The sequence below is a fragment of the Gymnogyps californianus genome, chromosome 2 (assembly GCF_018139145.2).
Source record: "Gymnogyps californianus isolate 813 chromosome 2, ASM1813914v2, whole genome shotgun sequence".
Taxonomy (NCBI): domain Eukaryota; kingdom Metazoa; phylum Chordata; class Aves; order Accipitriformes; family Cathartidae; genus Gymnogyps; species Gymnogyps californianus.
The window spans coordinates 118809143-118832468 of record NC_059472.1 but is presented as its reverse complement, the minus strand read 5'-3'; the positions used below and the strand labels follow the sequence as shown (position 1 = coordinate 118832468).

Below are 23326 nucleotides of genomic sequence, written 5' to 3'. Positions count from 1 at the left end.
GAGGGCAAAGGAGTCCATACTCGCAGCACTCCTTCTTGGAAAAGATCATTTCAGCCTTCATGTGGAGATTTCCAATGTCCCCAGAATATCTGCTCTGTAATTCAAGACCTGCTTCTCCCTCGCTACTCCACTGGCCCACAGAAGATTTCAAAGCCTATGAGTTAAATGTGGTGCACAGTCTGTGCTTCTGTGATATCCAACATGACAAAAGAAAATGGGGTTAAATACAATTTCTCTTGACAATTTACAGGTTTACAAAGTGAGAAGGAGGAATTAAAAATAATACCAGTATATTATTTATTTCATTTATCTGCACTCTGACATGTCAGTCAGTTCCAACTGATGATAGACACTGATTGACAGTGCTTGTGTCAGCAACAGAAAAAGAAACTTCCCTTAGGAGCCACTAGCACGGTGTCTGTAGAGTAATACAGCAGCGATCATTCATTTTGTTAAACAGCTTTACCTGAGCATGAAATTGTTAACAGATTAGGATAGAGCCTGGTATGACAAGCAAGGTACTAGGTCTGGGGCAAGTGAACCACAACTTATCTTGGTGCTGACTGAATCTGTTCTCTCTCTAGCAGATGCAGTGCCTGATATGCATTTTTTAGACAAAAGTAAGCGTTCAGTATGTTGACATTTTTCTGGTTCTGTCAGCAGTTTAACTGCTTCAACTGTGATTAGCACAAAGCCTCCACAGGTTGGTCTTCACAACATTTATTTTATGGTATTTAATAAAAAATATGAAGGTGTCAATGCAATTCTTTTCCCATTATCAGAAGTGTTTGCAAATGTTAAAAAAAAACCAACAAAAACAAAACCAGCAACAACAGTGTTTCCACTGTGCTCGATTTCTTTATTTTTAGAAAAAGATTGTCCCCAGAATCTGTGATACTTTTTAATGCAGGTAACTGATTTTTTTTTTTTTTTATAGTGCTGTCTCAGGTTGTAGAAGGATAACTGTATCTTTTAAAGGTAGAGTATACATTTGTCTTTTAGTGTTAATTTATTCAGCTCCAAGGAACATCAGTTGAGGCAGGTGGGGTACGTCAGTAGGGTAATATGGAGTCTATTTAGTCTCCACAGTGTTGTTGCAAAGGCTTATTTAAAAAAATACTGAAATAGGGTTTTATTCTTGTACCTCACTTAACTTACTTTTATGTTTGGTTAAGGTTATCCTGAGCTCCTAGGTACTTTGCTGTCCTATGAGACCTCTGATGGCATTGAAGTTGCATGCCAGTCAGCTCACCTTTTGTATGTCTGCTTCTGTTACCATTTGCTTGGCAGGGTTCATACTGTTAGTAGCCACGTGGTGTGTGCTATGGACATAGTGTTTGGTCTGAATGCACAGTAGTCACTGAATCCTTATCATTGATTTTTAAGGGCAACAGGATGTCATTGTAGGCCTTTTGAGTTAAGTGACAAAAGGGCAAGACTTTGACAACGATTGTAAAGAATTTAGTGGGACAAGATCATCAGTTATCTGCAGCACCATCAGTGTTTGTTCCTACTTTTGAAAAGAGAAGGAAAGAAAAATAAAAAAGCGAGATTTGATAGGAATACCCACTAATCTTATAGAAATTTAATTTTATAGAAATGAAAAGCTGAAGAGAAGAAACCCTTAAGACATGCTAGTAACATCTTAGATAAAAGAATGCAACTTCATTTGGAGTAATTGGACTGTGAAATATTCATCTTCCTGATTTTTTTATACAAGTGACTTACTCATAACTATTTATGAGCCTGTTAGTGCTTGAATGCTAAGGTGTCCCATCCCCCTGTCTCCCCCCGAAGACTTTGTGTTTTGCTTTGGGTTGTTTTTGATGTTACTTCTTTTTTTTCCTTCCATTTATGGTGCACTCCCTGCTGTCTAATCCTCCCTGAAAGTCAGCTACTGCTGCTGGATCGATATCCCTCTGCACAGATTAGTGTGATGTGCATTCCTCGAAGGCTCCCCAACTGCAAGCAGTGTGTTTGCGTGTGTACTAGCATGGCTTTTTGACAGCACTAGCAATGTGTAGAATACTAGTATATGTACTAAGTGTTAAATATAGCACGAGGCACAATTGTGACTGTTGACAGGAGCCTAGAAAAAAGGCCATGATTTTAAGATAATTAATTAACTTGGCATTTGCTGTAAAGGGACGTAGTACTATCCTGTGCTCTGCTTTTTTAAAGAGAGCAAGTAGAGTTTCACCAGGGACAATTTAGCAAAGACATAAGAGAAATAAAAGGTGTGTGTGGTGATGATGTAGCACTGCCTCGGACTAGAGAGTTGTGTTAGATGCACATCCTGACGGAGAAGAATAAACTGCCTGAGAAGAAGATGCAGCTAAAAGAAATGAGCACTGAACCCTTAGAGGGTAAATAATGATGGAGGCATATGCCTGCTGGGAGAATTTGGTTCTTACTGTATATAGCATGGGGAAAAGATATATGACCCTGTCAGCGTATAGCTTCATCACTATTTGCACTGTACCGCACTTTGTGGCATAGAGAGCATGGAAGGGATAAAATGCTGAGCAGCTCTCCTTGGCAGTTCTAGCTAGTTAACTCCTGGGCAGGGATTGGAGAGGGGCTGTAAACCTTCCAGTGAGTGTTTTCCCTAAATTTAGCAGCATTGCACTAACCTGGTTGGTCTGCTTCTGGGGGGGGGGGGGGGGGGGGGGGGGGGGGGGAGAAGGCGAGAGGAAGCAAGGGCAGAGGTGGGAACCACTTCTAGTAATCACAATCTGGGACCTTGAACATCAAATTGAAAACATGTGAATGGGAGAGAAATTTCAGTCACAGTCAGCCTGTGACTCCTTCTCATTGTGCTAGTAGTCAAGGAGTAAAAGACTGTCAGGTTCTGCACAGATTAAAGGAGCTTTACCCCCACTCCAGCGTCTAGTGCACATCTGGCAGGTCTAAGGAGAGCAGAGCCGGGAATACTGTGTACACTTTAGTCTCTGAATAGGAAAAGCCCTTTGTCCTCCAACATTATAGCTTAGGGGGCACTGGTGGAACTTGTATTTTCAGCTGATCTCTGTATCCCAAGGAAACCCATCCCAACAGACCAGGCTAGTACTGACTGTGGGAGCAGAAAAACACAAGGTGCGGCTGGTGAAAATGGCTTCTCTGAAAGGCTGGGAACAGGCACATCAGAACTTGTTCACCTCCTCCCCAGACTATGTAGAAATCCAGATCTGGTGCTAAGCAAAATGTCTCAGTAGCTTGTACGTGTAGGTGAGTATGAAGGGTGCCTAGCCAGAAGAGTATCTAAAGGCATTCTCTTCTGTGGAGGGAAAAAAATCTTTTAAGGCTCTTAACAGTGGTCAAACTAAGATTAAAACCAGTTTTAAGACAAATTGGTGATCTTCATGGACCTCTGAATCTAATCTTGAGAGGTGAGATAGTGCAAACAAATGCAGAGACGAGAGAGAACCAGTTACACAGCTGAGCAGAACACTGCTCCCATAAGAAAAGCACTTTGCAGTGTATGCTGCCTGTTCACTAGTCTTTGAAGGACAAAAGGCTCCACTGCCAAGTGGATAAAAGGTAGCTTATTTTATGAAATAGATGTAATTTGAATTAAGAGGACAGGAAACAGAAGCCCTCATCTGTAGTACTGAAGGAGAAAGTTTCTACCTGTCTTTGATAACTTGTGGTCAAAGTGCTGCTCCTCTGTTCAGCAGGAGGGAGTGATGTGAAGGAAATGGGATTTTTTTTTGTAACTCCTAGGAACATTGTCCCTCCATTTTCCTCTTTTCCTGTGCAGGCAACTAGAATAGACAGATTTAACCTCTGCTTTCTATGGGGAAGATAAAAGGTGGTTAAACAGTAGGAAAAATTGTATTTGTCCATCACTCAAGTAAGCAACAGAGCAAATGGGAACCTCACCAGATGGACTTTGCCTTTAAACTGGCAGGTGCCAGTCTGAAATGGAGCCTGGTGTGAGGCAAGAGTAAGCTGGCTACAGCCTGATAGTTGGAGACGTTCCCTCAGAGAATAGCAGATAGCTGGGTTTCAGGGAGCCTGGCAGACAGACTTGCTTATACAGACTCTGTCTTGCAGCTCAGCATGCTGCATTGTAGCTGACTAATACATGTTGCATCCTTTCCAAAGGACTCTCTCTCCTGCTGCCAGTGGTAGTGGTCCCATTGCTTTCCCATAAATGCCTCTGTGTGAGGCTACTTTCACCGGGTAATTGGAGAATCTTCCCAAAACTGGACTGTGAACAAAACCCACTGGGCACACCCTTGCCTCATCTCCCACCTCCCAGAGGAGTGTGCTAAGCATCGGTGATGTACTGCAGTTTGTGGAATACCTAAATGTTTCCTAAGGCAAGACTAAAGCAAGGTGTCCTGGCCTCGTCAGTGCCTTGGCTGCTTGGTTATGCTTTTGTCTTGCTCTGTGCTCCAGTGAATATTTGTAAATAACTTTATGGTAGTCTTACCAAAGATGAAGAACAACACCTGAGGAAGCCATTGAACTTGATGTCTAACTTGGTGGTAGTGAGGATGTTAAGGCTCCTTCAAATAGAGCAGAGACCTAAATTAATTTTCCACATCCCAGGCAAACATTTCAACTGCTGATCTGTTGGAGAAATGGTAGCTCTGCTACCCAAATGAGTGGGTGAATCAAGCCAACTGTCAGGTTTCCACCAGGAACTGTTCTCCTTGTTATATGGAAGACAGGTGGGTTTTCTTAGCTTTATGTTGTAATATAGCTGACCGTGGTCTTCAGTCCTGCTGTTTTATGAACTCCCTTCCACTGCCGCCCCCAATGGAGAGGCTTGGAGTTTCATCATCCTAGCCTTATACATGTAGCAATGACTTTTTTTAACCTGTTTCCCAAACACATCATAGGCTTCTTTCCAGCTTTTTTTAAACCTCACAGTATTATCTTACTATGGCAAGTTGCCAACATGTATATTACTGTTGACTTTGCAGTTTGAGGTTATAGCTCCACCTGCCCCGAGCCCTTGAGTATGTAATCACAGTAATGCCTCTTGGGGGGAAGCGTACAGGGCCATCTAGGATTTGTTTCACTTATTAAAATATCGAATAATTACAGCCATTGAGCTTTGTGAATATCAGACTGTAGCTCAGAGAAACAAGCATCCTTATCACACTGCCAGTTAAAAAAAAAAAAGCTAATTTTTATAAAAGAGGGTTTGGAAAAAAAGCAGAAAGGCTTTTCTCAAACAAGCTTGTATTTCTGTATTCAGGAGGTGCAATTTTATACAATAACCAATTGTTTTAAAGGAATTTATTAGGGGAGAAGGCATTGTTCAGGCAAACATTGAAGAATTATGTTTGAACCTGCCAGCCTGTTTTTGAAGCTGAGGCCATTGCAATCGCACAGGGAAAATGCCACAGTCCTGTTGAATCCCACCAGAATAGGCCTGTCCAGAGCACAAACAGAGCATTCAGTATTACAGTCCTGCACCGAATACGTCTTATCCTACTTGCTAAGTGGTAGGAACTCAATTAGCTGTATACCGTACAAGTGACTTGAAACAGAATTTTATCTACATAAGGCAATCAGGTCTTGTGGTAAAAAAAAGTTTGAGGGTCATTTGCTGTGAATATTAGTTGTAAATATGTTGCTTACAATAATATAGCAGTGGAGAGGACTATATGGTCCCTAAATGAAAGATGCTGTAAAGGTGTTCTGTATATATTTATATATTTAGATCAGACAAGTTTATTATTGCCATTGAGACTTTTACTGTTATCGCTATTGGACAGCAGATAAACCGAAGCATGTAAAAAGCTGGTGACTTTGGACAAATCATTCTGTAAATCAGTGGCAGTGAAGAGCAAGGAAAACAATCCTGTAGCTTCAGTTTGCCAGGTTTCATCCTACGTTTACAAGTCTGAAGCAGTGTTATTTGTAGAAACAAAAGGGGCTGCCAATTTGTAGAGTCCAAAGATGACTTATCAGACAAGGTATTTCAGAGAGGCTGCTGCCCAGCTGTTGAAGAGCAGTCATCCGATGAGGTATGTTGCATGTCTGCACAACTCACCAGCTGCGTTTCAGCAGTGTCCTCCCTTGCAGTGTGCTGTGCAGTACCTGTCTTCAGCATAACATGATACCTAACCTACCATATCATTCGTAAACCACAGCACAAACCAGCAAAGCAGAATATTGCACTTCTCACAAATTTGGTTAAAATCTTCTAAGACACTAAAAAAAAAATAAACCATGACAGTGAAAGCTATTTAAATTAAAAAAAGGCAACAAAAAACATAGTGGGTGAAGAGGGGAAGATGACTATTCACCCTCAGAATATAGTAGCAAAACCTACATCCAAAGCAGTATGCTAGAAAGTATTCCTAACCTGACTTTGTGTGGGATTACATGCCAGGAGTCTATCATCCAAAACATTGACTGAAATTAATTATGTATTTATTATGCAAACTGTTGCAGATTAATTAATACAAGCCTCTGGAAAAACCTTAATATGCATCTGTATATTTTGGAACTTGTGGTTCAATAAAATGTTCTTTGACAGAATTAGTCCTGGTGACAGACGTGTTGGGTATCTATTGAGTATTCTTTGCTTCTTTTGTATTTATAGACAATCGGTGAAATGCAGCCACTCGAAAAAGAAAATGAAATCCAATCTGAGATTCATTCAAACAGCAGGAGTTCTCTTCTCCGCAGATCCTTATTACTATGTTACACATAACCGTAATAGCTGAGCACTGTCAGTTGTGACTTGTGATGTGAATAAATTCTGTCATTTGTGGTTCCCACTCTTCCGTCCTTTCCCCAAAAGAGAAATTTTTTGTGCAGTCTTTTTTTGTTGCTTGTTTTATTTGCACACATATTATATATATACACACCTGTAAATACATTACATTCCCTCCTTGGGGAAGTAATGCTGGGGGAAGTAAGCGCGCATGAGTGCACACACATTCTCCCTCTTTTCTCTGTCCCATCCCCCTCATCTGTGTTTTGCTGAGGGAAACGGTGTTACATGGGGAGGAAGGGGGAACATTTGCGATGGCTGTGTGGTTCGACCTGCCTCTTAGAAATCAGCTCCTGCACAGGTGGCTGTCATCCTTTTGGAAGAGAGTTTCACTGCATGAGAGGATCAGTGTTGTTGACTGCTCTCCTTTCCTTAGGCCATTGTTACAATCTTCTTGCACCAAGCCATTTGAACATCCTGAAGGTAAAGTCTGAGACTTTCAAACTTGGGATGCCTCGAACTTCAACTCGTACCTCCTGAATTCCAGTGCTACAAACTTTCTCAGTGTATTGAGATTGGAGCTCACATTAATCATCCTGCTCACAGTAATCATCCAGCTGAAATCATGTGCAAGTGAGGTTTTCTCAGTATTGCTGGGAGTAAACCAGAGCCTACTTTTCCATTTGACTGTGTAATTTTCCTCAAACCAGACAGATTGAGTTGCCTACCAGTGTTGTGCAGCACTTTGCCTTCATATGAAACCAATGTTTTACTTTCAAGGAAAGAGTGTGGAGAGTAGCCTTTTGGCTTCAACTGACAAGTCCTGTTGCCAGTCCCTTTTGCCATTTGACTCCTGATAGAAACTAGAATAGCCTTTGGCAGGTAGTGCGTGAGGGCCTTAATTTGTTACAGCCGTCAGAGAGATGTGCATTGCTTTCTTTTCTGTTCTGCCTGGTTTCCTGTGGAAATGAGGCTTTTTCTGTCATGCTCTCTCTCTGCCAGCCTGTCCAACCCTATCCTATTGACTTTTTTAATCCATTGGCCAATTTTAGTCCTTTTTAACAGTGAGGCAGATGCCTTAATGATATTAAGGTTCTACCACTGTAATGAATGTTGGCAGCCAGATGGAGGAGAGAGATGTAATAAATGCCTGTACTGATGAAAAGGCTTCAGTGTGTGCTCAGCTTTTTCTAGGTATCAGGCTTTATTAGCTCTGTTGTGAATGAAACTGCCTGTTTTTATATTGCGCAAGCATTACTGTAGTGCTTTAATAGGTGGCTTTGCTTCTGTGGTTTATCTTGCTATCATGCGTAAGAGCCCTAATGAGGGTTCAAAATGCCATTGAGCATGCCACTGTTGAGTGTGCAGGCTCATACTACGAAATATCACTAATTCTGGGAGATAATAGAGCTGAACGAGGACAAAAATCTCTTCTTTCACTGCTCCTCCTGACCTCGACTCCTTAGCTGTTCACATCTTACAGGGAGGCCAGCATCTGCTGCCTGGGGTCTCCAGCCTGAAGCAAAGATTGCAGCATCTTGGGCTGCTGACGCTTCTCCATGCCAGAAATCCTCCTTGTGTCATACAGCCCTCACCTTCACCAGCTTCTCTCCTGGGACCTGGGGTTCCCGCCTGATCTCCTGTGCAGAAGCATTGCTCTGTCTCGCTCCATTGCTGTGGAGCAGGATGCATGCTGTGGATGGAGGAGTGACATGGGAAACAGCTCACTTCCTCTCCTGTTCCCCTAGAAAGATTGTCCATGTGGTACCATGGCAGGGGAGAGTAATGGAAATAAGACAAACTAATCTAACCATCCCATTTAATCTGTGGGATAGTTCTATCAGTTTACACGGGGAAGCCAGTTTGACTTGCATAATTCAGACATTTCCTCTCTTACATGATAATCTCTTACCTTTTTCACCTTTAACATTCTGTAAAAATGTGGAAAAACAAGGAAGTTTTGCCATCCGGACAAAAATCATAAAGAACGATTATTTACTTGAAACTCCGAAGAGTATTTACTTGGGTTTGAGCAGCTGCTCTAACATAGCCAAACCTTTGTACAGGGGACGAACAGCAGAAACATACATTGTTTTGAAGTTTTAAATTTATAAAAGGTATATATTGGGAATATGGTTAAATACGATGTATGTGCAAGTTCAAAAATTATATGCTTTAGATCACTGCCTTAATTGCCTTTTAGACTTGAGGTTTAGAATTGACCTGTCAGACTTTCATAAAACAGGCTGTTTTTATTTTGAGTTATGAATCTGAGGCAGAAATGGCAAATAAGAAGATATATAGCCCAGTAATGCGAGTCTTTTTAATATTCCAGGCTTGGCTCATAATGATGCTTATAGATGATCTTGGTTGAGTTCCTGAATAAGTATGCAATAAGTGTATTCTTTTTTTTCCTATAGCAAGATATTTAAGCATTAATTTAAGTGTAAGTCCGCATGTCATGACTCTGTCTTCCTGCAACTTAGTCTGTCTCTTGTGGTACCTTTAAATTTTGTTTAGACTTCTGTGTTACTCTAGTCTTATAAGTGGTTCTTATCAGCAATTGGAAATACTAAGGTAGCCACCACTAATTCTGAGAAATTGAAGGAATGAATATATGTACGTGCTATAAGCTTTTATTTAACATATTTTTAATGAATCCTAATTTTTTTTTTCTCTTAATGTATAGACTAGTTGTATATGCCAGAAACTGTGTGATGAGTTTGCAGACTTGTCTACTTACACAACTGTTCCTTCTGGATGTTTTTTATTACTCTTATTGTGGAATATATTGCCTAATTTGTAAAGTATCAAAAGCACTGTAAAATGGAAGATAGCAAATTACTGAATACCACACACACAGAGTTTTTTTTTTTTTTTTTTTTTTTTTTAATAAATGAGCTTTTCTGCTGGAATACAGAAAACTTTAGGGGGTCTGCAAACACTTTCACGAACAGTTGGTAGTTGGCTTAGTATTGGTCCTAACTAGTAAAACACCCAAAACTCTCTGAAATGAAGTATGTGATTAACCTTCTGTGACAAATTAGAGCTATTATGAATAATATGACCCCACGGGTCAGAACAAAGCAAACTTAGCACTTTTGTTTTCAAAACTGTTGATCAGTAGGATTTTTTATTACTGTGCACCAAGGCTTTTGACTTTCATAGGCTGATTTTTGATTTGTAAAGTGTTCTGAAAGCAGTCCTGAATTCTCAAATGACACTATGGCTTTGCACAGCTGGAGTACCTGGAGCAGCGGCCCCACCCTCCTAAGGGTTGTCTTGCTGGAGCTGAGTGAAGGGAGACTGTTTGCCCTGGCTCGTGACTCTGAGAGTTTAAATGGATCGGCCATGGGTGACTCTAGGGAACATAGGAGTTTTTGCTTCCCAATTCTGGATTTAGAATATGCATTTCTGACATTTATTTCACACCTGCAAAAGTTATTTGAAGAGTATAACATGAAGATGTGGAAAGAGGAGAAAGGCAAAGGGGAGATTTCCCATTGAAATTTTATTTATATATTTGTTCTTTTGCTTTTCGTTCCAGTGAAATGAAGCAGAAGTTGGATGAAGAGGGCAACAAGTGCAGCATCCTTTCCAAGCAGCAGAAGTTCAATGAGCACTGCTGTATTCGCTGCTGTTCCCCTTTCACCTTTCTTATCAACAGCAAGCGACAGTGCCAAGACTGCAAGTACAACATCTGCAAGAGCTGTAGTTCTTACCAGAAGAAGGAGAAGGCTTGGATTTGCAGTGTCTGCCAGCAAGCAAGGTAAAGGCCTATTGTTTAGCAACCTGTGTAAAGCAGCTGTGGCCTGACCTGAGCTTCTCCTTGTAATTGTCAGGAGTTAACACTGGCGGGATAGGATATGAAGTACCTGTTTATGTAGGGGTTGATTGGTTCCTGAGGTGTGACATGCCTGTTTTTTGTAGCGGTTAATTTGTTCGGAGAGTGGTTTCCTGTTGCATTTTGCAGGCTTGCTTAGGTGGACTGATGAATCAGCAAGCAGTAATTCGACTTAGCTTGAGCAGGGCTGGGATCTCGTGAAATGCCTGGGTTGCTAATGGAACCTGAGCGCAGATGGTGGTAAGGCAGTTAATCATTTTGCAGCAAATCCCACTGATGGGTCGGGAGTGGAAGGAAGAGTATTGGTGAATAGATCATCCAGCTGTGACTGTGTTTCGGAGTGCTTTTCTAAATACCAGCTTATTGGTGGGGATGCTTTGGGCTTACTTTGGCAAATAACCAGAGAAAATAGCAGTGCAACCTGTTATAATTCTTAACATCTGTTAAGAATATGCTGCCAGGCTTCTATTTGCAGAGGGTATCAGGGATTTACTATCTCACCCTTTTGAGGCTAACAGAGCCACAACATTTAAAGGTAGCACCAGAAAAACAAAGCAAATGCAAGCAAACACATAACAGCAGCGAAGGGGCCATTCCTTGGATGGTGACAGTGATAGTCCTTCTTGTCTGCATTGCAGGCCAGGTTCCAAAAGCAGCCTTAGCTGTGGTGATATAGCACTGACCAAGGCCTTTTGAGTCAGACAAGAAGGGTGAATGAAATAACTCAGTTCCTTATAGTTTAATTTTGAACATTGGTCACTAAAGCAGCTGAGCGAATGTGACAAAGATGGCTGTTTATTCTTTGTCTTTCCCTTTAGTGGAGAACACAGGATGAAGACAAGAGCCGAGTCCCTTTCCAATGCTGTATGATATTCCTGTGCTTACCAAAGACTCATTGCTCCCACTTGTTTCCCATCAACACCCACTTGAAATTTAAGCTTTCGCATAGTATCTGTGAATGAAGTGTGTGCCCTTTGACGCAGGGCCTTAAAATCATAGGGATCCCGGATAGATGATGCTGTGCTTCCAAATGCCAGCCTTTGAACCCGAAGGAGGTTGTATTCTCCAGGGCACCTGCTCCTTCTCTGCCTTTTACCTTGGAAAACCTACACACACCCCCTTTCCCCCCAGTGAGGGGGCAGAAGAACAACGGGAGTTATCTTTTCCAGCAACACAGAGAGCTGTGGAGCCAGTGTTTGTTTCTACTTCAGTCATTCGACCGTTTCACATTAGACTTCTTTCTTCCACTTCCCCTGAGTTCACCCATACGGGCAGCAGAACAGGCAGCCAGGTTTGTGGATGCTGATGAACTGCACTTAAAATAGTTTTTGCTGATTCCACAAAAAAAGTCTCAGAAGAATTTAATTTCAAAAGAAAAATCTGTAGCTGTATTATAAAAATGCTATTTCTGACCCTTGAAGTCAGTGCTTTTCCCACAATCCTGTGCAGCCCTCAGGGTCACCCACCTGTAACTCAGTTATAAACATTTTCTTTATTTATGAGACCTGAGACACAACGTGAGTTATTTTTCAGTGAATAAATTAACTAACACTGCTGCTAATCATTTTATGATCTGTTTTATTGATTGGACTGTGTGACTTCCAAATCCCTATAGGAGAAGCAGGAGCTGGCATTTCTCATGGGCTGCTGAGGTATTTTGGTTTGGTGGGGGCTTTTTTTGGTTTTGAGGGGTCGTGGGGGGTGGTGTGGTTTTCTTGTTTTTAACTATAAGTCAGTATTTCTTCCAGGGAAAAACACAGGGGGAAACACCACAGTCTGTTGTGAGTTCCTGTTGCTTTCTCAGTGATTTATCCCTCAGATGGAGCATGGACTGTGCTCTCCTGCCCCTCCCCAGCTCCTCTTCTTTTGTCTTATATTTTTTCCTTTAATAAGATAGCACAAGTAGTGGAGGTGGTTCTCAGTTTAGCTGCTGCGTGTCTGCACATCTTACTGCACAATAGATAGTGAGCTAGAAATATCTCAGAGGACTGCATTTTCAGGTTGTTCTCCTTTTTTTTCTCCCCCTCCCTATATGTTTTTGCTTAATTCTACAAGAGTTAATGTTGTAATTCTCTGCTGTGCAGAAAGAGCTTAGATGAACTGGAAAAGTACAAATATATATAGTTCAGATTTCCTATAAAGATCTGTTTGTGCTCTTCAGCTGTGCTCTAGCATAGTGCTCAAATAATATTGAGTTTTGTTTCTAGTATGTATTTAGAATACGTCAACCAGTTCGCTGATGTCAGAAGCAGTTTCTTGCTGTACAAAAGGCTACAAGGCATTCTCAGCATAAATTGTTTTTGTAAAGATGGTTCACCTTACACATTAGAGCTTGAGACTCTAATTGTGAATTACTTGGAAGATACATTTTTTTTATCTGCACATGTGAAAATTCTGACAAGTTCCTGTATGATGTGGGAATCGGAACCAATGACTTGGGGATGGTTAAATTTTTTTTTTAAAGCAATACATTGTATAAACATCCCTTGGGTTCGGATTTAAAACCCTTCTGGGAGCTGTACTCTTTTCTTTAGACTATCTTATTTCCGATCATCTTCCTCCAAAAGAGTGACATCAAGTTTTTCAGGTTGTAAATAGTCTCCTGGTAGATTCCTGCACCAAAGGGATCTTGACACTGAAGAAAATCTGACCTGTTAAGTTAGTCTCTCGAGGCATGACCCTAGTGGAGATACCTGTTCTGTGGAAGTTGGTTTTAATCTTCCAAGGCAGAGATCTACATTAACATTTAGCAGAGAGCAAATATGCAGGTCAACATTTGAAACATAAAACATTTGTAGAAAAATGGGCCAAAAAGTTAGTCTCTGCTTCTTCCAAAAGCAGAAAACTCATCAATAAGCCAATGAAAATTTTGGTGTTTGAACTCCTTTAAAGCACATCTCCTGTTACAATGCATCTTTTAAAAGTTAGAAGATTCAGCTCAGTATAGAATCTCAGTGCTCAGAAATGTCTTTACAGCAATGTCTGTATAGATCTTGTGAGGAACTAGAGAACCTTCCTTCAGTTTCCCCATTTCCCAGATTTAGCATGCATTTTGGTTTAGATTTATCTCTGGATGCCGTTATTAATGTTCTAGGGGTTTTTCCTCTCATATATGTGTCTTCTTAATTTTTAAGTATGTTATGATAAAATCGTATATTATAATTTCAAGTTTTCAATTTGTCTATAGTGCATTTCCTGTTCTTCCAAAGCTTTGTGCAGTGTCTCCTTGTTAGACACCCATCAGACAATGTGTTTAGGCAGCTTGCTGAGGCCTGTATCTCTTAAGTCCTCTTGACTAAGTAGATTCCAGGCACAGTTTCTTTGCCCTCTGGATTAACGCTTTTGGTGCCAGAAAGGAGGGGTTCTTTGCTCATTTATTAGAAATAGGGCATGCTTTCTATTCGTCTGAGACCACTTTTCTTTTCCAGTCCCCAAGGAGCCATATCCCAGAACACCCTGCTAGTGATACTCTGCTTTCCAGTTTAACACTTGTACTAAAAAAAAATTAGTGTAAACCATTAAAATGCATATTTTTGCGGGTTTTCTAAACCAATCACGTTTTACTTCTGGACTGTGGGAGGAGTATATAGAGTCCCATCCAAAATAAGGCACACAAACATCTGGCTGTCCACCTCAGCTTTTCATGACTATCATGCGTAAATCCCCCTGCATTCTTGGTTCCCTTCTTCTGGTCTCACCATCTGCATATCAAAAGATTTCTGTCTCTTTTGTGAGTGGGAGTATGGACACCTAATCCTTTCATGCCTTCACATTCATCTGCTGTGTGATTCTCTCACCTGTTCTCAAAACCCTTGCTCAGATGATGAGAGTTCATTACCTAGTGGCCTCTTGCTTTTAGCTCCCTTGAGCCAGGCTGTGAGTAGGGGGGCATCACTTGGTCTGCGGGAAGTCATTATTCTGCTTCATAAGAGCTGCTTTGTTGTTGATGGTCCTTTGCCAATGATGGTTATTAAGAGACAGAGACCCAGGCACTGCTCCTTTTCTCCTTAATAATGTTAACTAATGAAAAACACAGCCATGCTGCATACACTCAGACTTCGTGCAAAGTAGTGTTCTGAGTGGCTCAAAATGGGTCCCAAAAATGGTCACACTGGTTGTTTGCAGCACAGATTTATTTGAATGTTTAAGAGAACTGCGCCTTTTTTTTGGTTTTCATGCTCCCAATTTGACTGCTGCTTTAAAAAAAAGAAAGCAAAAGAATATAATTTATCTTCATAGACTCTCAATCCAGAGTTATTTTTAAATGTTCTTTACATTTTCTTTTGAGTTTATTGTGGTGCCCAGTTGAAAGGTAGGGTTCTAACTAGACTGTAACAATTTGCATCAGTAACAAATGTAATTGTCTTACTGGCACTTGAAAATTAACTAGAATTAGATTAATAAGATATGCATGAGATCTTTTTTAATGTACATTACAGTGAGACTTGAGGAAAATTTATTAAGCTCTAGTCTACCTGCAGTGCCCAGTACATTTGTCTCTGACTAGTTTGTGTTGGGATTAACGCTAATGTAAAAATGGAGCAATGCTTCTGATAACATGAAAATTGCAACAGAAAATGAAAATCTAGGCTCAGTGGGCAGACAGAACACCCTTCAAATATACTGGAGCTTTGCCAGCCCCAGGAACAGTCCTAAATAAAATCTCTATATTTCAGATGGTTTTGTTTGGAGGGCCCATTCACTGTAATGTGCTTTAATGTCAGCAGAACAGAGCGTATTTTTGTGGAAACATGGTAAAGTTGATGGTAGATGTGATTTTAGCCTGCCAAAGGATACATCTCTTCTGCTTAGCTGATGCAAGTTTTAGTGTAAAACTCTTTACAGTCTCTACAGGGAAAAAAAAACCACCAAAATTTGGCAAAACCTTGGGATGGTACTTGAGAAAAAGAAGTACTCCTAGTTAATAACTGAACCTTCTATTTGTTTGTTGATGCATTCGGCTGTAACAAAACAGTTGGTTTTAAGACTTAGTTGTGGAAGGCTAATGAAGATATAATGCTGCTTAGCAATCTTGTTTTGCTTTCAAGCAGGCTAAACCATCTGGTAAAAGGAAGCTGAAATATCTTTTTAGGTAGTCTGCCTCAGCCACAGCTTGGAGCTTTGTGTATACTTCTGTGAGCGTTGCGTATTTCTGCTGTCTGAGGTCCTTGTCTGACATTAGACAGAACTTCTGCAGAACTTGGAAAGCTGTGACTTTGTCATGTAAATGCCAGGAAATGTGTTTTTCCTTCTGAGATAGAATTGTATAGGAACATTCACTTGCTGTGTGGCATAGCAGAAAAGATAAAGTTTTAGCTCTGCCATGTGCATGTTGTCTTCAGTGGACCCATATGGGTCTTGTTCTGCTTTTTTTAAAAGTCCTCTGAATGATCCCATTCATATTGTACTTAAGGAATTTACTAATTTTAAGTAAATAGCAGTGAAAATTATTTTCCTCAGCTGTATGTACTTGTAGAAATTTATGCAGTTCCTTCCAAAAATCCCTGCTGCTCTATTCCAATTTTCTTCCTCCTCCTTCTCCCACCACTCTCTCTCTGTTTCGTATCCTGTCTCTTGATGTCCTTCTCCTTACCATGCTTTAGCATCACAGTGGATCACAGACACCATATCCTTTTGCTTACAGTACCCGTGAAGAGCAAGGGCAATGGCTTGGATTTTGCATAAGAGCCAGGAACAGTCTTTGGTTTATTCCATTGTTCCCTAGCTGGAGGAGAAGAGAGAGAAATGTGCAAACTGGTTGATTTGGCAGGTTGATCTCTGCTGGGTTTTTTGCTATCCTGATCTGTCTTAATTATTTCTGAAGTATGCACTGTGAAGAATTTCAATTCTGCTAGACAGAATAAAGCTGTACTTGCATAACATACAGCTGACTGCAATGCTGCACTCAGCTTTAAGAAAAGTATCTAAAAATGGAACTGAACAGGAGAGTAGGAAAGAGAGGTCTATCAAAACAGCTAAATACAAGTGTTAATTAGGCGATCTTTTCTAGCTTTAAGTAGCCTCGGAAGTGAGTGTGTGGCTGAGTGCCTGGAGGACTAATCTGTGTTTTAGGAGCTCTGGATTCCAGTTTTAGCTGTTCACCTGATTGTCAAGTGACCTTGGGGAACTTTCCATGGCTCAGGTTTCCCCATGTGCAGAATGGATTTAATGATGGTGAGCTCTTGGAGGTTAGTGGTTGAAAAGTTAAATGCTATGGCTGTAAAGTGCTAAGTAGTATTAATGTACTGTTATTATAGAAGTTTTGCTGCAGTCAGCATGGTTAAAATCTTTGCTTTGTGTGTTGCAGTAGCACAGAAAAGTGCTTGGATTCTTATAGGGAATGAATGAGGACAGAATATCACAGCTTTATTTTCAATGTTAATATGTAAATGCTTGCCTGTGTTTGGCCCCACCTACCTTCGGCAAGTCATAGTAAGAGCAGTTATCAAACATTTTCCCTAGTAGGAATAAATATTATGTAAATAGTGTGCAAAAATATTGGGACCGCTGAACTGTGAGGAGGGGCATATGAAAGGATGTAACATAGTTTTTCCACATAATAAGCAGCATACAAATTATAGATTGGACTTTTAACCTTTCAGTTTTGCAAAAGCCAAGGAACTGTCAGTGAAGGTGACAAATGGAAAGCAAATAAAAAATACACAGGATTCTTCAAGTGTGGGCACTTAAGTGGCAAGTGAGAACATCACCCCTTACAGTACCTGAGATAGGAAATCTTAAGTGTCGAGCAGAGTTTAGGGAAGAATTTCCTTTGTGTCAATTCTGTAACTGGGACTTCATGTGCTCTGCACCCTGTCACTGACTACTGTTGCAGGAGCAGACTTGGAGGGCTGTGGGCTATCACAGCCCCTATGTTGGGTTGGTGGCAGTCAGGGAAGATGTAGGGTTCGTGGTGGTGGAACAAGGGAGAACAAGAGATGACAATATCTAATTAGAGGGCTCAAATTTACAAGTGTGTGAAGTAGTCAAGGATTGCAAGCCAAGATTTTCCTCCAAGAATGAGGAAAAAAAAAGTTATGTCATGTCAGAAACCAGCCTGTCATTTTTGACTCCTGGATGGTCGACTCAATAATGCTTGTACCTCTCTTCATTTTTCAGTAGAATGTCAAATTTATGCATCTGTTATTAATACAGCGATTCTGCCTAAAGCAAGTCCACTCCAACTAATTCTTGATATCAGCAGTATTACTATTCTTATTTTTAAAACCTATAGATGTTTAATCTGCTGTCTTTTTTCCTGGAGAAGAAAGTGATTCTTTCCTGTGCTGGTTTTGGCTGGGATAGAGTTAATTTTCTTCATAGTAGCTGATATGGGGCTATGTTTTGGATTTGTGCTGAAAACAGTGTTGATAATACAGGGACGTTTTAGTTATTGCTGAGCAGTGCTTACACAGAGTCAAGGCCTTTTCTGCTTCTCTCACTGCCCCACCAGCAAGGAGGCTGGGGGTGCACAAGAAGCTGGGAGGGGACACAGCTGGGACAGCTGACCTTGTTGCAAAATGGAGTCGTTTAGATCACTTAAAGAATCACCATCAAAGATTATTAGCAAAGGTGATTTTTAATGTGAATTTGTAATAGTGCAACTTAACAAAATTTGATGGCAAGGTTCACTCTATTACTTACTATATGGGAGAAACATGCAAAGGGAAATCGAAGTAGATTTGATTTAGAATGATTTACATAGAGACTGGAGACGCAAAAGAGTAAGAGAGACCCTCCCATTGAGTCACGAGGTTCAGAGTGGACCCCCTTGCTTTCTAAACTCCTGATGGAGCTCAGGTGGGGCTAGATCCAATCTTAGTCCCAGGCTCGGTCAACAGTTTGTATCTAATGGAATTAATGCAAAGGCAAGGGAAACCTCCCGTTGAGTCACGAGGTTCGGAAGGGACCCCCTTGCTTTCTAAACTCCATCTCAGAGAAGAGTCTAGGTGCGGCTGGATCCAAACTTAGTCTCAGACTTGGACAACGGTTTATGCCTAATACAAGGGATATAGAGGGTAAGGAAAATCTCCCATTAAATTGTGAATTTATCGGGGAATGAGTGATTATGGATCCTATACGAATTTAAGGTAGCAGCAATTTAAGATTTATTAACACTATTATGGTAAATCACAAGATTAGCTTGTATGATTTCTAACAATACTTAATCATCAGTCAATTATCAGAGTGATTTAATAAAGTTTGCTATCAGCTCTACAAAGTTTACTAAAATCGTACATACACACACACACACACACACACACACACAGATATAGAGGTTAACCTATAATAAAGATTTTTCTCTTTTGGCCAGTTGTAACAAATTATTGGTACCAAATGATCTTTGAAAACCTCATGAAATCCAATTGTAGTGAATTACTCACTATTCTCCTTCGTCAGCATTTGTCAGCAGATGATCTTAGACCCCTTCTTTGTCGGCATCTATCGGCAGACGATCTTGGAAATCCTCGCGAAAGCTACTCTTTAAAATCCTCACAACATCTACTACTAAAAATCCTTGTGAAACTATCCTTAAAAATCCTCGTGAAATCTACCCTGAGAGGCGTCTCAACTCGGGGATACTGGGTCACAGCGTGCTGCAATCCCGGAGAGCTCAAAGGGCCTCGCTTAGGATCACTATTTATAGGATCGTGAGATGATTGACTTTGGTCAGTGTATTTCCATTCTGGCCATCATGCTTTCTTGTCAGGTAATTCTGGCACCCTCCAAGGTGAGCCATGATGAAAGCAGCAGGAGTGTCAGGTGCAGTTCCAGGCAACAGGAGTTTCAGGTGCGGTTAGGGAGTGCCTAATCTTCCTAACTCACTGTACCGTAGCCAGGACAAGAAAGTAGCAGGCTGTCCCAGCTCACTGCACAAGAACACAACGGTGGCTGGTCCTGACATCACAACGTGGCCCCAGGGGGGCACTGCACCACCACAGGACCCCAACTGACCAAAGGAATATTCCATACTGTATGACATCCTGTTCAGCATATAAAGCTGGGGGAAGAAGAAGGAAGAGGGGGACGTTTGGAGTGATGGCGTTCATCTTCCCAAGTAACTGTTACACATGATGGAGCCCTGCTTTCCTGGAGATGGCTGAACACCTGCCTGCCAATGGGAAGTAGTGAATGAATTCCTTCTTTTGCTTTGCTTATATGCGCGACTTTTGGTTTACCTATTAAACTGTCTTTATCTTAACCTACGAGTTTTCTCACTTTTACCCTTCTGATTCTCTCCCCCATCCCACCGGGAGGGAGGGAGGGAGCGAAGTTAAACCATGACATTTCCTTTCATACTGCCTTGCCAATGATTTGATGTCTTCACATGCTTGCAAGTTGAGAAAGTTGTTCCTGGACCTATACAGTCTAAGTAGGGTGATCATTCCTGTGTGTTGTGATGGAGTTTTCTTGGTGGACAGAGGGGATGAGGTTTGCCTTCCTGACAATGCCTCTCCTACAGAATACTTATGAGTAAACTGAGGCAACCATTAGGACTGATGATTATAATAAACTCAGCATGTCTAGGCAGTTTTGGAATCTAATAAACCCCTCTGATTATCCCATGCTTGGTCGTCTCTTTCTCTCCAGCTGGTGCTGCTGCCTGCTTTTGGGTGACCCTTAGGGTGTTTCTCTGATGCCCTGCAGAAGGTCACAAGCTAGTTCTTTTTGATTTTCTGAGAAGGGAGAGCATTTTGACTCTGTTCTGCATTAACATTAGCTGAAATGCAAGACACTGCGCTTCAGAGCAGGAGCTTTTCAGTCAGGCTGAACTGTAACGTTCAGGAGGAGACGTTTGCTGCCTAGGCATGTCAGCCCCCGCTGTCTCCCTCCCGAGCTCATGCGGCAGCATTGAACTATCTGCTGGCCTTTGAACGTGCTGGGACATCCCTCAGCTCCAGCAAGCATCAGCCTTTCCTCGTCCCCTTCAGGACCACTGTATGTTTACTTGCCCAACAGAGGCTGATTTCTGATTCATGTTTTTCCCCTCTGGGTCAGGTTTCTAAAATCCTCTTAGCATAATGTTGTTTGGGAAGTGTTTTTCAAAACATGTTAATCTGAAAAAGCTGTTAAACTTTTTTATTTTAAACAACATTGAATTAGTACCTGTGAAAGTCCCCTTGGAATAAAGTGAAATTTTACAACTAAATCTGCTGATTTTTATTTTGAATAGAAAAAACTTGTGTAAGCAGAGTTTTTCACAACTTCTCATCTAGATCAGATGTTTGATTTTTGACTCAAGTCAGAGTCTTTGTATATCATTGCATTAGAATTTCTTTTTTTGGTCTCTATTAAATGGCAACTATGCTGAATTATTTTTTAAGAGGGAAAATCCCATTTCACTTGTTGAGTCTTATTGTGCCCTATTACTTTTTCCCCATCATAAAATGCATATAATAAAGGAAAAAGTCATGCTGTGGTCAACACTCTTAAGGTAGCCTTTAAACAGAGCAGAGTGCACTTTCACAGACATACCATTGAACATTTTTTAATTATCAATAATGAAAGATTGCTAATTGGCTTGATATATGTTTGTTTCAGCATTTGCTGAGTCTTCAAGTTTTCTCCTGCTGTATTTGTGCAACCGTCAAACTTTGACAAAGTACAGAAATCAGTCACTTGCTCCAGCCGATGCTGACATTGCCACCTCCAAGAGTGAAGTCAGCTTCTGGCCTGTACTCTGCCAGTCCCGAAGGGACACACCATGTGCATGCTCTTTGCTTTTTCTAATTGGGAAGTCTGACCTTGAAGGTGCTGGGTTCGTAATGTTTTGTGGGGCCCGCTGTGCATTTGAGGAACTGGGCGTCAAGAGGGGAGGTCTGTGCAGTGAAGGAAGAGTCTTCTCCCACCTAAGCACCACATAGGTTTAGCTCCCATACACTCCTCACAAGGAGAGACGACTATTTATACCTGTATTGTATGCCCCTCTGTCTCTGTCATTATAAGCTGTATATAAAGACTATTTCCACAGTCCACAAGTAATTCAGATTTTTTTGCCAAATAGTATTATTTTTATCCCACTTCCTATGGATCAAAGACCCTCTGTGCCTCTTCAGTGCTTTTTTCCTCCAAAAGATTTATGGTGTTAATCGTGAACAGCTGCCCAATTATGTGTGGGTACCCTTAGAAGCATTATAAATGCTGTGGTTAGCACAGGGTTTTTTTCTTGGTGATAAAATTGGAAATCCTCCAGACTTGTAGCCACTAGCTGTGAATGGTGATAACAAATGTGCCTTTCCTCTAGCTAATGCACTTTGCAATCAGGAATAGTACCCTCTTAAAAGGTTCTTGTGTTACCAAAGAAGTTAAAGTGAGAATTTAATTTGTCATTTTTAAAAAGCTTAGCCACATCAATAAATAAGTCCCTCTATGCTCTTATTCTTCAGACCCACCTCTCACATGAAATAGATAGTGAAGCACTTACTGCTTAGTATCTTCAATAAGAATCTATGAGATCACATATTTACATATTTCATCAGGCAGTAACTCATCCTGCTTCTGTGACTTGGGGGGAAAAGGAAGGTGGAAAAAGCAATTGCTCTGTCTTTCTGCCAAAGAAAGATAAGGTTTTCTAAATTTGTGTGCAGAATTAAGTATATGGCTTTCTTGTACTTTTTTGTAGTAGCCTATCTTTTCTGCACCTAGGTTTTTGTGAAGTCTTACTCCAGATAAGCACTGCTGGAGTCTGGCTGGAGAGTTAATTACTCTTCTTACATCTTCCACCCCCTCAGCTTTCAAAATATGACCCTACACTTGTGGATCATGAAATAAGTGGTAATGCCTGCCAGAGTTACCTGTACTGGAAGCATGTTTCATGCGCTTTCCTGCCCTACATCACACCTGCATCTTTGCTATAGCTGTCCAGGCAAACATCTTGTTCATTTTAGCTCAGGAGCTAATAGACAACTCTTGTATTTATTTTGTATCCACAAATAAAATAATGTTAATGTAGGGGGAAAACCATCTGTGACCTAAAGCTGTCTTTCAGTTTGTATCTCCATTCATTTCAGGTTGTTGTATCTTTTTTTGCAGAAACAGCTTCAGAAATGAAGATTGAATTTTGACATAGTGCCTAAATAAAAGCTGCCTAAAACCAGAACACTTTTGATTGCAGAAGTTGTGAACTATTTGAAAGTGCTGTTTGATCACAGTAAAGAAAGCTTCCTGTTCATTTTCAGATTAGTATTGGATTTATAGTGTGCTTGGGAATTTGATAAAATGTTTTAATCAGAAAGCTGCTGTAGTAAAAATGGAAATTCTTTCCAAGCACATACTTGCTTTGACTGGAAAATGATGAGGCCCACCATGGAAATTCTGAAAAGGAGCCTGTGAGAGATCACAATTCAGTTGCCTGAAACATGGGAGCTGAAGTTGAAACCTTTCCTCAGAATTATACCAAATATGTCTTTTGTTCTTCCGCATAGCCCTCCAAATTATTTAAAACTCCTGTATGTTTCTGGGAATGAGCATGGTATGGTTTTACAGTTTAACTTTTGTCTCTCGATTGTTGAATGCCAACAGGGAGTTGCTAACGCTTTTCTGAAGTAGTTTTGTTAGTCCCGTTGTTCAGGGGCTGTTTGCTGACCAAGTGGTCTTGTTTCCTCGGCTGAACACTTTCACTTTGGGGAAGCAATCTTTGTAAGGTAATGAAGTGGCCTTTGCTGCTGGATCTGTAATACGGCCTGCCCTGATCATTTTGATTTGAAATTTAATATGCTGTAAAGCTTGTTGTAATTCAGCGAGTGATGTCTCTTGGCAATATGTGGGAGTCAGATGTCCATACTGGTTCTTTTAGGTTT

General features: G+C 40.8%; 1 protein-coding gene across 3 annotated transcripts in view; it reads left to right on the top strand.

The window, feature by feature from the left end:
* Positions 1–23326, top strand: part of MYRIP (myosin VIIA and Rab interacting protein) — a 243360-nt gene that overhangs the window by 103650 nt on the left and 116384 nt on the right. For all 3 annotated transcript variants that reach the window (XM_050892348.1, XM_050892347.1, XM_050892346.1), the window contains exon 3: positions 10230–10451. In XM_050892348.1, the coding sequence (XP_050748305.1) occupies positions 10230–10451 (222 nt within the window). The remainder of the gene's footprint in view (positions 1–10229; positions 10452–23326) is intronic.